We start from the raw sequence: 12,344 nt of genomic DNA on the forward strand, positions 1-12,344 counted from the left end.
ACGTTATGGAAGTTCTAATTAGTTGGAATTTCTCTTCACTAGCTTGATTAAAGGTCTACATATGATTATTTTTTAAATTCTTTTGATATATTTGAATTTCTTTTTGGATCCTGAGTTCCTTATTTACTGCATAACTAGGTAAACGCGGAAATCACAAATTCTGGGGCACACGGATGTTCAAATATGGAGATCTTGATGTTCTACACTTTCTTCTTTCAAATCTGAACTGGTGAGTATAGAGTTATCTGGTTTTTATCCTATGTATGCTCTTTCAGTTTCATAGCTAGCTTTAAGATTTGTTAGAAATTAAGGTTTTGCCACCTAATAAATGTATCATGAGGTGCAACAAATGCATCACCATCCACGATCCTGTATATAGGATATTTGTTCATATTGTAGTTTATTTTTATCAAGTGGGAAATACAAAAATAAGTTCTCAGTCAATTTTCACAATGGTTTCTTAGCATATTCATTCTTGGTAGAATCCTAAATTGCTTCTGCTTACCTGCAAACGGCCTCTTGCCGCTTGCCCAGACAAAATTTTATCGTTTTTGCTCAAAGTCAGATCGTAGCCAATTGTCCCTCTCTATCCCTTACCTATGGTTTGCGATACAAAGATCCTCCATCGTGTCACATGAAGCTAGAAAAGGTCCCACTCCTCTCAAAGAAACTGCTCCTGCTACTCGTATTCAGATAAAAAGAAAAAAGAAAAATCTGCTTTAATTAAGCAGAGATGATAGACTTGGCAGCTCGTGAAGCAAATCTGTAATCTGAGAATTCATTTTCCAGCCTTTGGGTAGGAATACATTAAAGAAAACAGCATATGAGGTTGAATTGTTCGAGGAGAATGAGGGGGAGGACAGTTTTTCGATAGTAGTGGAAATTGGTTAACTTTTGCCATAATTGGTAAAAGTGTAAGATGAGAACAGTTAGTTTTATGAAAGCTATTGCAGGAAACTTAAAGAATGGGAAAAATATGATGAAGAGTAGGTAAAAAAGGCACCTGGGTTTGGGATATCAAATGTTTAATTTGGGCCAGGATTAAAGAAATTGTGAGCGGGGCTCTCTTTTTTCAGTAGTAGTCGAAATTGGGTTAACTTTTGTTATAATTGGTAAGGCTAAGATGGGTGAAGTTAGTTTTCTAAAGCTTTTGCAGGAAATTTTTGTACAATGATGGGAACATATGGCACAAAGGAAAAAGAAGGACAAAAAAAAAACAATAAAGTAGGTAAAATAAGCTTTTGGTCCTATCTGAATTTTTGGGGGAAGTTGTGCATTTATTATTGCTTTGCACATTTTCTAAGAGTATAGTACTAGTGAAGGAAAAAGGGGAAAAAAGAGCGAGGTTAAAAAGGTTCGGTTGAAGAATTGTATCATTACAATCAACATTTCAGTGATAAATCAGCATCCAAGTCAGCATTGTCATCCTCAATTAGACACACATCATCACTTTATTAATTTCATATGGAATTGCTAGTGTTCTAGTCAAGCTCATAGCATATATGACCTCTTTTTAGTCAAGTCTCATAGATCCACAACAATAGTACAACCATGGATTTCCAGTGAACTGATCAAGGTGGCAACATACATGTACTCTATATCAACTTGTCTCATGAGTCCACAGTTTGTCTCACGATTGTGCCCAATATGTTTTTGGCTCATGGGAGCACCAAATCAATCTCAGGGCAGCGCCACAGTGTCAATATTTCTTCCTTTTCTTTATCAAGTTTTTCTTAGGGTAGCACCGTGTTAGTTTTTCTTCTGGAGGTACGATCATAGTGGTACTTTTTTTGTTGTGATAGGTAACCAAGTGGTACTATTAAGGCAATTCAGTTTGGTTGAAGTTTGGCCATCTCATCTATTCCACCATTTCATTTTGTATGACACTTTTTCCTTTTTAGTATATTCAGTAAAGAATGACACCTTTCTATGTTGTAATCTTTAACTTTAACTTCTCATTTTACTCTTAGTGACATGCTCTTATATACATAAAAATATCAAGCATGTTTAAGATCACAAGTTCTAAGGTTATTATGGTATGTGTCAAAGTTTGTCTTCCTTTCCAAGTTTCCTTAAACTCAATATTCAGTCAAACACTATCATATAAAATGAAATAGAGGGAGTAAAAGCTTAAGCTGCTAGAGAGAACACACTTTCAATTTATCACACTCCCCTCACGTGTGTCAAAACTTTTTTTTATGGCACTTATTTTTTTTAATAAATGAGTGGTGGTGAGACTTCAATCTAGAACCTCTGCATGTTTGATACTATGTTTAAGCAAATGGTCTTGGTTCTAATTCAACTATAAGCGTTAGCTCGTGACGTAAAGAGAATGCCTACAACAACAACAACATCATACCCAGTGTAATTTCACAAGTAAGGTTTGAGAAAGGTAGTGTGTATGCAGACCTTACCCGTACCGTGTGAAGGTAGACAGGCTGTTTTCGATAGACCCTCGGCTCAAGTAAAGAGAATGCATAAGGCCATATAAAGAGACTACAACTCATACTTTCAACAAATGTGGATCTGTAACACCCCCTCCTCCCCCTGTACTTTCAGCGTTGGACATATAGAGCATGGACACTGGACAGTATAACATGTGGTGGCTCAAGGTGGGGTAAAGCAAGAATAGGGATGAGTCTGTCTTTAAGAGCTTAACGGCTCAAGGTGGGGTAAAGCAAGAATAGGAATGAGTCTGTCTTTAAGACCATGTTAAGCTGATAGAGAGAGTATACTTTTAATTATTTATTTTTATTCTAACATGTTCAAGTGATATAATTCCTTGAGCATTATTCATCATGTACTATTCTGTCGACATTATTCGAATGGAAAAAGAAATAACGTTCAGTTTATAGCATTAGTTTATTACAAGCTCGTCTTGGTTTCTCACTTTGTATGGTGACGTTTTAGAAGTCAAGGTTTGTTGTATTTTGTACCTGATAAATGTACCCAAGGTACAATAAGTACAGACCACCATCCTTTTGTTTATTACGTTCATGCTGTATTTTGTAGCATTTTAGGTACATCTGGTAGTTCTCCTGTAATAAGTGAGTAGTACAAAATAAACCAACTTAACTCCTTCAAATTTCACAGGATTTTTTTTTTCTGAGTCAGTGCCTGTGCTTAAAATTCCAAACAAAATACTTTCACCTGGACATGATTGTGCAAGGTTTGAAACCACTTTCTTGATGAAAATAAATAAATAAATAAATAAATAAAGTGTCTGACAGTGCAATAAATGCACCGCCTTTATTTATTATGTCCAGACTATTTTCTTTTGTACCTATATATAGGTGTATCTTGTAGTTCTTTCGAATTATGTGAAGTATAAAATTCCCTCCCAGAAACAGCCTCTCTATCTTCACAAGGTAGGGGTAAGGTCTGCATACACATTACCCACCCCTGACCCCACCTGTGGAATTGCACTGGGTTTGTTGTTGTTGTATAAAAATAAGTTCCCTCTATTTTCCTCTCTAACTCAGTTTTCACAAAACTCTCTTTTTTTCCCCTGGTCAGTGCAAAACCAAATGCTTTTTGACATGATTCGCAATAAATTATTTTCTTGGCGTTTTGCTTATACAGTGACATTTTTTCAGGTGGGTGGAGGAGTATCATGTTGATGGATTCCATTTTCATTCACTCTCATCCATGCTGTATACACACAATGGATTTGCTTCATTTACTGGTGACATGGATGAGTAAGAATCACAAGTTACATCTTTTCAGTCACTTACGTTGTCGACTTGCCAATGCAGGCATGTTGTCTCATGTTAATAGTTTTTGTGCGTTCACGAGTGATATATATATGAGTTCATATATTTACAATCTTTACAAGCATTTTCTCGTTCTATTTTGATAAGGAAGTGCTAGAGACTGTAATGTGGATTAAAGAAGAAAGCTATAGAAGGACCTCAAATCTAAAAATTATATGTGACTAGGATGTGCATTGGTGGATGGATTATGAGCATATTTCATTCTTGAGCAGTCTTTCTTTGACAATCATCAAGCTTTGTCATTGCAGGTACTGTAACCAGTATGTTGACAAGGAGGCCTTATTGTACCTCATATTAGCAAATGAAGTATTGCATGCTCTTCACCCAAATGTGATCACGATTGCCGAGGATGTAAGTGTTCCTTTTCAATTCTCTTGCAATTGTTCATTGCTTTACTCAGATGGTTTCTAGGAGGTAGAAATCCTTTGTTATTGAATTTTGTTGCGTGGAGTATACCTTTGATGTTTTAAGATATCTCCTGAAAAGAATTTATCTAGAAAAGAAGATATCTCTTGAAAAGAGAACTCTAAATTTTCTTACAAGTAAGAGAATTCATTGTTTACTTTTCTACTTGTGCAAGTTTCCTCCTTTGTCTTTATGGCTAGTTTGAGACCTGTACTGTCTTGTGACAAGTTCTCTTTCTGTTATGCAGGCAACACTGTATCCGGGACTTTGTGACCCAACTTCTCAAGGTGGACTGGGCTTTGATTATTTTGTGAATCTTTCTGCCTCGGAGATGTGGCTTGCATTACTTGAAAATACTCCTGATCATGAATGGTCCATGAGTAAGGTTGAACCTTGCATTATTGGTTGGCAAGATTTTTCTCCTTTCAAGCTTTGAATGCCATGGTAGTTAGTGGTATTTAATTTGGCTGTCTTAATTTAGATTGTTAGCACATTAGTGGGCGGCCGACAAAATGTTGATAAGATGCTTTTGTATGCTGAAAATCACAACCAGGTAGCTACCATCTGTCTCTTTTTATCATGTAGAATTTATGACTTATCTCTTATTTCCTTTTCTTTTATTTCATACTGTAAATTTCTGAATCTATAATCAACATTATCTTATTGGTTGTAATTCTCCATCTCTTCTAGTCCATTTCTGGAGGTCGCTCATTTGCAGAAATACTGATTGGAAACTCCTCGAAGAAATCTCCTATATCACAAGAGTCATTCCTTAGAGGATGCTCGTTGCACAAGGTAATTAACTGATTTGTGGTTATGGTCCATGTAGAAAGTCAATATCTGGTACTACCTAGAGGCTGCTTGTTAGACAAAGCTAATTACTTGACATTTCTTGTTTCTCCTCTAGTGATCAGATCTGGTATGATGATCAGCCACCCTGCACTTGTCTCTTAATTGTGTTGTTTTCGTTCTATTTTAGTAATCCAGCCAAAACGAATATCTTTAATGAACTTACATGCTTACCTCCTACTTGAGGTCAAAATTAATCTCTGTTTAATTCTCGACTTTTCTTTATTTTGTGGTCAATAATGATTGCACTCATGTAAAACTTAAATGTGCTTGGAAGAAACTAGTGTTTAAAATTTTCTTTGTCTGGTAAAAATAATCAGCTTAATGAATTTGATATTTTTGATTCTCCGGTTAGCAGAGTAGACCTTCGGATAAACTCCTTAATGAACAAGAGGATGGATTTATCTAAAGTATACACTATGCTATTTTCCCTCCTTTCAGCACAAGTTTAGATTACTTACCTGCTTATGGTTGTGTGATATTCCATGCATTTGAGCATGTCTAATTCTGAGTTGGATTTTCTTTTATTAAATAGATGATCAGATTAATTACATCTACAATTGGTGGTCATGCATACCTCAACTTCATGGGCAATGAATTTGGTCACCCAAAGGTGAGAATATTTAGTTCCTGCACCTGTGATTTATGCAGGTGCAGAAATGATACTGTAGATTTAGTAACAAATGTCATTTGTATCCTGCAACAGAGGGTTGAGTTTCCCATGCCAAACAACAATTTCTCATTTTCACTAGCTAACCGTCAGTGGGATCTGTTGGAAAATGACGTACATAATCAATTGTTCTCATTTGATAAGGTAACCGCTGAACTTTTAATTATGCAAAATGTGCTCTCTCTCTCTCTCTCCCTCTCTCTCTCTCTCTCTCTCTCTCTCTCCTTATACGACTGTCACTAAACATATATTGCAATTCAGGTGTACTTTTTGTTAGATATTCTGGTGTATTCTATTTGTTGCTTTTTCTCCCTTTTCCCCCTCAAGGAGTAAATTTGTTCCGCTTGGATACGTCATTGTTGGTTTTTACTAATTCTGACAGAAACTTTCCAATATTCTGTGTGGAAAAAATAGACCATAAGAGTAATGACTGTCACTAAATTTATCCGATCTAGAGTAACGGAAGGCAACTCTAGTAGTTGGGCTTTTTCAAATGACTGTCACTAAATTTATCTTCCCTTTGCGTGCAGTCTTTAAGAGATATTTTGTTGGATGCCACATATTGCTTTTCCCCTTGTTTTCCCTCAAGGTGTAATATAGTTCGGCTTCCACACGTTAGCAACCTTCCTGTGTAGAAAAGATATACGGGATGGGCAATGAAGGCAGCCCTCGTAATTGTGCAATATTAAATGAGGTTCTAGGGCTACTCCCATCTTTATTGTTGTCTGTTATACTTGAATGAGACTTGGCTCACTTGTGCTGTTTTGCATACCGTGATTACGAAGTGGAAAATAACACCTCTCCATAATCTTAGTTAGTTGGTTGATAAGATAACTTGGAACTTGAGGTTTATTCAACTATAGACATATGAAACGAATCTTCTTTTTTTGGCTCCACTGTGAATTACAATAGTTGTTCTGCAACCAGAGGAAAAAAGACAGAAGAGAATTCTCACTCCTTCCATTTTTCAGGATATGATGGACTTGGATGAAAATGGGAGAATTTTGTCGCGAGGTCTTGCCAATATTCACCATGTCAATGATACTACCATGGTACAAAGACTTTCTCTTTCATTTGATATCTTTCCATTATGAACTTTGTCTCTATCTGGTTTTTCTGGTGTGCCTGATTGATGAGATTTTTTTGATCGGTTATGCCTGATTGATGAGTATTAGAAGATGCTGCTGCTGTTACATGGCGCTTTATTGGGTGGGGGGTCCTGAATAGGGATGGAGTTTTCATATTTTAGCTCTATCTGTGGGCTGTGGCCCCCCAAGTGAAAAAAAAGGATCACAATAATTGCCTGTTGCTGGAATGAATGGGTTGTATGACGAACATTTGGTCGATGCCAGTAGTAACATTTGGTGTCATAGTAGTGATGGATCAGTTGGCACATTGGTGCATTTGCTTGAAATGAACTCTCAGGGTTGCAAACCCAATTTTTCATGCTTTGTAGCATCTTCTTTCGTAGTTTTTTCAACAAACCGGCAGAGTGTATGAGTTCCCAATTTCATTTATATTCTCTCTAAATCAACCCTTCTTGCTTACTGTTATCATTCGTCAGTATCTTTTTCGAAGATAAAGAGTAAAATTGTCTTTGGAACAGGTGATTTCTTACTTGAGAGGCCCCAATCTCTTTGTGTTCAACTTTCATCCTGTCAATGCATATGAAAGATACACTATAGGTGTGGAAGAAGCTGGAGAATATCAAGTAAGTGTCATTTATCCTTTTTTTTTTTAAATTAAATATTTTCTGCCTCAATCAATATTTTGAAGTTTTTTTCCAGCATTTGCTGTTCCTTGTGGGTAAGTTTATGAGAGCTTATTTCAGTCGGGCATAAAGGTATCTCATAAGTATTTACTGTCATATGGTCACCCAGCCATTTATATATAAGTAATGAGATAAATGTTTGTGAATCTTTCAGTTTGTTCTTCCAGAGATGAGAAGTATCTAAGCCGACCTTCGTGGTAAATTAAAATAAGCACTAGCTTGTATGAGATATACTTTTTCTCCTATCTTCATCTCTCTCAATCCCCCATCAACTTAGAGCGGGTTTGCAAGTTGAAAGGATTTATGTAGCTGTTTGTTCTGTCCCTACTTCTAGCCCAGCCTCCATAGTAAATCAGAATAAGCACTAGCTTCAGTGACGATATGAGCATTTTTTCAAGTTTCATCTCTCTCACTTCCACATGAAGATAAATACAAATATGAAAAAAGGATTCTGCAAGTTGAACAGATCTGTGCTGTTTCTCTATCCAGAACAAATCTGTGTAGCTGTTTCTCTATCCCCATTGATTAAAGTAACTTAAGAACCAAATTGAATTTATATATGTATTATGATGTAAGATACAACCACCACCCAGTATTATGATGTAAGATAGTAGAGAGAAAAAAATGAGAAATGCATGAAGACAATTGTCTTACGCCTATGATTTTTATAGATACTTTTTACAATATTATTCCCGATGTGGCAGACTGTATTTTTACACATGTGACTAGTTCTATTTCAATTTTTCCCAGGCTCGTGAATATCTGTATCTAGTAGTATTTAGAATGTTTACTGGTGTAGTTAGAGTAGAGAATACCTGCTTACCATGTATATATTAAGTAGTTATTCTCTGCCTTTATCTCATGTTCCTTGACCTGATATAAAGGCTATGGCCCTAGCAAAATGTGAACTGCCACTATGCTCTAATACTATCTCAAAACTGATAATCCAGCTATGCTCGAACAAATAAGCTCAAACTCAAGCAGTGAACCAGCTGTGCTTGGTATCACCTCGGCATTACTTTGCTCTTTCCTTGCTCTGATATTAACTGTCATGGGCTAATTCCCCCATAGCGACCATACCGACAGTGGTACACAAATAACTTGTCTAACTCTCAGTCGTACTGAACAATAAGCTAGCCTACTCTTATCCCAGTTCACTTGGCACGACTTTGTGCGCATGGCAAAGATCGTCTCATCTCAGTATTTCTCTAATGGAACGGAGGCTCAGCTTCAGTTGTGCCGCCCGTTTCATGCCAAGACTTTAACCTTAAGTAGTGGGAAAAACCTTTCTCTATTTACAAGGAACAAATTGTTGTCATATTTACATTTCCTTAACGTTAACATTCTTAACAGTGACTCTTAAAACAGTTCTAATTCTTTCATACTTAGGAATAAGAAAAGCCAAAAAGGAAGTGGTGGGCTCTCACGAACACCTTCCTCCAATTAAACAACTCACTTTAATCTTTCCATCAGTTACAGATTTGAAATTTCAGAGAATAGTATATCTACTGAGGAACACAGTTGACATCTTCATTGGCGTAGATGATCTATGAATTTTGTAACTTCTCTGACTATAATGTGTTAGTATTTCTTACCCTATTGTTCCTTAAATTGTTTTAGGTCACATTAAATACAGATGAAAAGAAGTATGGCGGTAGAGGACTGATTGAACATGATCATATTGTTCAAAGAACCGTTAGTAGAAGGTAACTAGTCGCTTGATTTACGTTTTACAGCTACTGGGAAGATGAAGTTTCCATGTTTCTACATGACTAATATCTAGTAGCTTGCATTCTCTACTTCTATTGGGAAGAAATTCTGAAGTTTTTACATGATATCCATATCAGCTTTTATATTAGGCATGTCTTTATTTTTTCCATTTCAGAGCTGATGGAATGAGATTTTGCTTGGAAGTGCCTCTACCAAGTAGAAGTGCTCAGGTTTGAATTTTTTTTCCTATTTAGGCTTCTGATGGTGTAGGATTCTATAAACTTGAAACATTTTTATGAAGTATCTCAATGTTATCAAAAGGTATCGCAAGAGATATTATTCTTGTAAAAGGGAGTTTTCTTTTTGTAAAGCGCTTGTCAATAGCACATATTTGCTAAAACAGGCTCTTTACCGATGGGCATGATGTACGAATGTTTTTTTTTACTTGCTTTAACTCCTGCAGGTCTACAAGTTGACTCGAATTCTTAGAGTATGATTGCTCTAGTTGTCATATTGCTTCATACTATGACGTGAACGAAAGGTAGGTTATGATATGTGTCAATTTGACTCAGATGCTAGGCGTACATTAGCTTGTATAGTTTATTCAGTTTTTTTCTCCTCTAACAGAATGAGCTTTGCCCATTATACTTATCAGTCAGCGCCTCTTCCAAGATGGGATTCTTGAGAACAAGCTGTTGGCAAGTCAGTTATCATGAACTTTTTGCCTTCGATATCTGGATGTGCAAATGGGGCATGGAAGAAAATGTTGGCTCTGCCATAGGGGCCAAAAGCATCTACTGACAATCGCAAACCAGATTAAGATTTCATAGGTCTTGAGCGATACCATCTGTCAGTTTAGGGTATATGAGGGCAACAAAGTGAAGTTTTGAATGAGAAAGGTTCACTTTTAAGGAAGTAGCCAATAGAAGATTTGTCGAAAGATCTTCTTTGGAGTTAACAATGTATATAAGAGCATTCAAATCGACGAGAAACTTCAATTTTACATCGGATATTTTGTTATCCCTTTAAACATTGTGTCTGTTAAGTAATTGATTCAAGATCTCCGGAAGGTGTTTGTAAATCGTGTGTTTCTTGTTAATGTATATTTACAAAGTGTATGTGATAGAGGATGAAGGGACAGAAAAGAAAAAGAGAATCGTGAAGACCACCTCTGGTGGTTTTCTATGGAGTTTTTGGAGAATTTTTGAAATACAAAAAGGTGTATGTGAAATATCAAAGTGAAGATGAGCTAGGAACTGGTAGTGTTCTCTCCCATCGATTTGCTATGCGTATGTCTAAATTGGCAAATCTTGATTTGTAAATGATCAGAGTAGGGTTGAACCAAATGTATCAACTATGTTTCAATGCCAAATCAAGTAGAAATCGACCACATGAAAAATTTATATTCATTCTGCTCTAATTTATTTTAATTCTAAAAAGTTGTCCTTTAAGATCGATAAGGGTTTTTAAATCTTACTCTATATCTGCACGGAAAACAAGTTTAATTTCAACGATTTTATATTGCCTATATTGATCATTTGTTTCAATTATGTTATATTCTTAAGTTTGCATTGATTGCGAGAGGTTTCAGGTTTTTTTCGGACAACTTTCCTTCAATATATTAGATCTACTTCATCTTTTAGCACATTCAATATTTATCATATTGTCACGCTTATGGACCGATGCATCTGAGTTTACATAGTATATGAACAGACTATTTTCCTATGTGTGGCCTATTGTATTTCTATCATTTCCAATCTTATATAATGGCCCATTCATCATAATATCTATATTTTTATGACGTTCATTTTGTGAATCTGTTCTGCCTCTAATGGTCACTCTTACAATAGCATTGATATTTTTATAACGAAGCTATACAACTAACCTTTCGCCTTATATATTTGATGGATTTCTACCTCATAACATTCCAACTCCTTATTTTTAAAATTTTTATCCTATTTTAATTCTCTGTGTTACATATTTATCTATTATACTATTACCTAAAAGAATGAGCTAAAATGTCTGCATTTAGGCGCCATAATTCAATCCAATCTCACTCCGCTTTCATTATTCTTATGGGAGTTGAACTTGTAGTCAATATATTCTATCTTGACTTTATGATCCTATAGTTCTTATTTTCTAAAGTGATGCTCTATATTTCTAATTTTTGGTTGGTTCCTTTGCTATTTAAATTTAAAATAATGCTCGGATTTAGTCAATAAACAAGTAAGATCAAAGTTGAACGAGGAGAGTAAAAGCTTAAAATCAATCTAGGTTGCAAAATTAGATAGGTCTTGATTTTGCACTTGCTAAAAAGATAATTTACAACAATGAGTCTGTAACAAACCTAATTATGTAATATAAAAATTAAGCAGATAACTTGTTATAATAATAGTTAAAATACAACAATGATTATATAGTTGGTGTATATAAGTTAAATCATGTTCTGAAATAAGGAAACAAATGGCTTATGGCTTTTAGCATCGGAAAGAGTCATATAAACATCAGATATAAAGGGGCAAACAAGACAACGGAGATAAGGATATAATCAAGCTGACTAAGCAATAATAAGCAATAAATGGAATTTGAATTCAAATTTTAAAAAAGAAGAAGAAGAAGAAGACAATATCGTCTCTGTTTCTGCATAGCCACCACACCTAAAAAATCATAACAGAAAGGGCTTAAACATTGAGAAGGATTTAACTTGTACACACAAACAACGTTAATGTTACTAATTAATTCTTTGTTTTATGGACGATTGCTTATAATTATCTTTAGTTAACCTGCTAGTATTAAAGTACTCTTTCACTGTCAGGGTGTGTTTGGTACGAAGGAAAATGTTTTTCATCGAAAATATTTTCTAGGAAAATATTTTCATGGAAAATGAGTGGTTTTATCACTTATTTTTCCTTGTTTGGTTGGTGAGTGGAAATTATTTTCTAACGTTTGGTTACAGAGTAGAAAATATTTTTTTATGCTACTCTCCTCACCCCTCCTCTCCCAAGTCTCTAAAATTTATACAAACCCAAAAGAACTAATGTGTTGCTTTATTTTTTTACGTAAAAATAACATTTAAATTTGTGCTTCATAACTAAAAAGAAATACTCTTTTTTTGGTTGAAAAAGAAAGTACTCTTTCTACCACATGAAAATAAAGTACTCATTTT

The 12,344-nt window shown here is 35.2% G+C and overlaps 1 protein-coding gene across 3 annotated transcripts in view; it reads left to right on the plus strand.

Annotated features, from left to right (window-relative positions):
- The window catches only part of LOC104239960 (1,4-alpha-glucan-branching enzyme 3, chloroplastic/amyloplastic), a 29,584-nt gene extending 18,986 nt beyond the window's left edge, over positions 1 to 10,598 (plus strand). For 2 of the 3 annotated variants that reach the window (XM_009794732.2, XM_009794734.2), the window contains 14 exons: positions 139 to 229; positions 3,597 to 3,698; positions 4,022 to 4,124; positions 4,426 to 4,563; positions 4,660 to 4,731; positions 4,869 to 4,973; positions 5,563 to 5,640; positions 5,734 to 5,841; positions 6,669 to 6,749; positions 7,304 to 7,408; positions 9,089 to 9,174; positions 9,354 to 9,408; positions 9,642 to 9,719; positions 9,806 to 10,598. In XM_009794732.2, coding sequence (XP_009793034.1) covers positions 139 to 229; positions 3,597 to 3,698; positions 4,022 to 4,124; positions 4,426 to 4,563; positions 4,660 to 4,731; positions 4,869 to 4,973; positions 5,563 to 5,640; positions 5,734 to 5,841; positions 6,669 to 6,749; positions 7,304 to 7,408; positions 9,089 to 9,174; positions 9,354 to 9,408; positions 9,642 to 9,674 — 1,157 coding nt within the window. In that variant the 3' untranslated portion in view covers positions 9,675 to 9,719; positions 9,806 to 10,598. The remainder of the gene's footprint in view (positions 1 to 138; positions 230 to 3,596; positions 3,699 to 4,021; positions 4,125 to 4,425; positions 4,564 to 4,659; positions 4,732 to 4,868; positions 4,974 to 5,562; positions 5,641 to 5,733; positions 5,842 to 6,668; positions 6,750 to 7,303; positions 7,409 to 9,088; positions 9,175 to 9,353; positions 9,409 to 9,641; positions 9,720 to 9,805) is intronic. The other variant, XM_009794733.2, reaches the window with a different exon arrangement.
- The last annotated feature ends 1,746 nt before the right edge of the window (positions 10,599 to 12,344 follow it).

This window comes from Nicotiana sylvestris, chromosome 7 (genome assembly GCF_000393655.2).
Source record: "Nicotiana sylvestris chromosome 7, ASM39365v2, whole genome shotgun sequence".
In the NCBI taxonomy this organism is placed as follows: domain Eukaryota; kingdom Viridiplantae; phylum Streptophyta; class Magnoliopsida; order Solanales; family Solanaceae; genus Nicotiana; species Nicotiana sylvestris.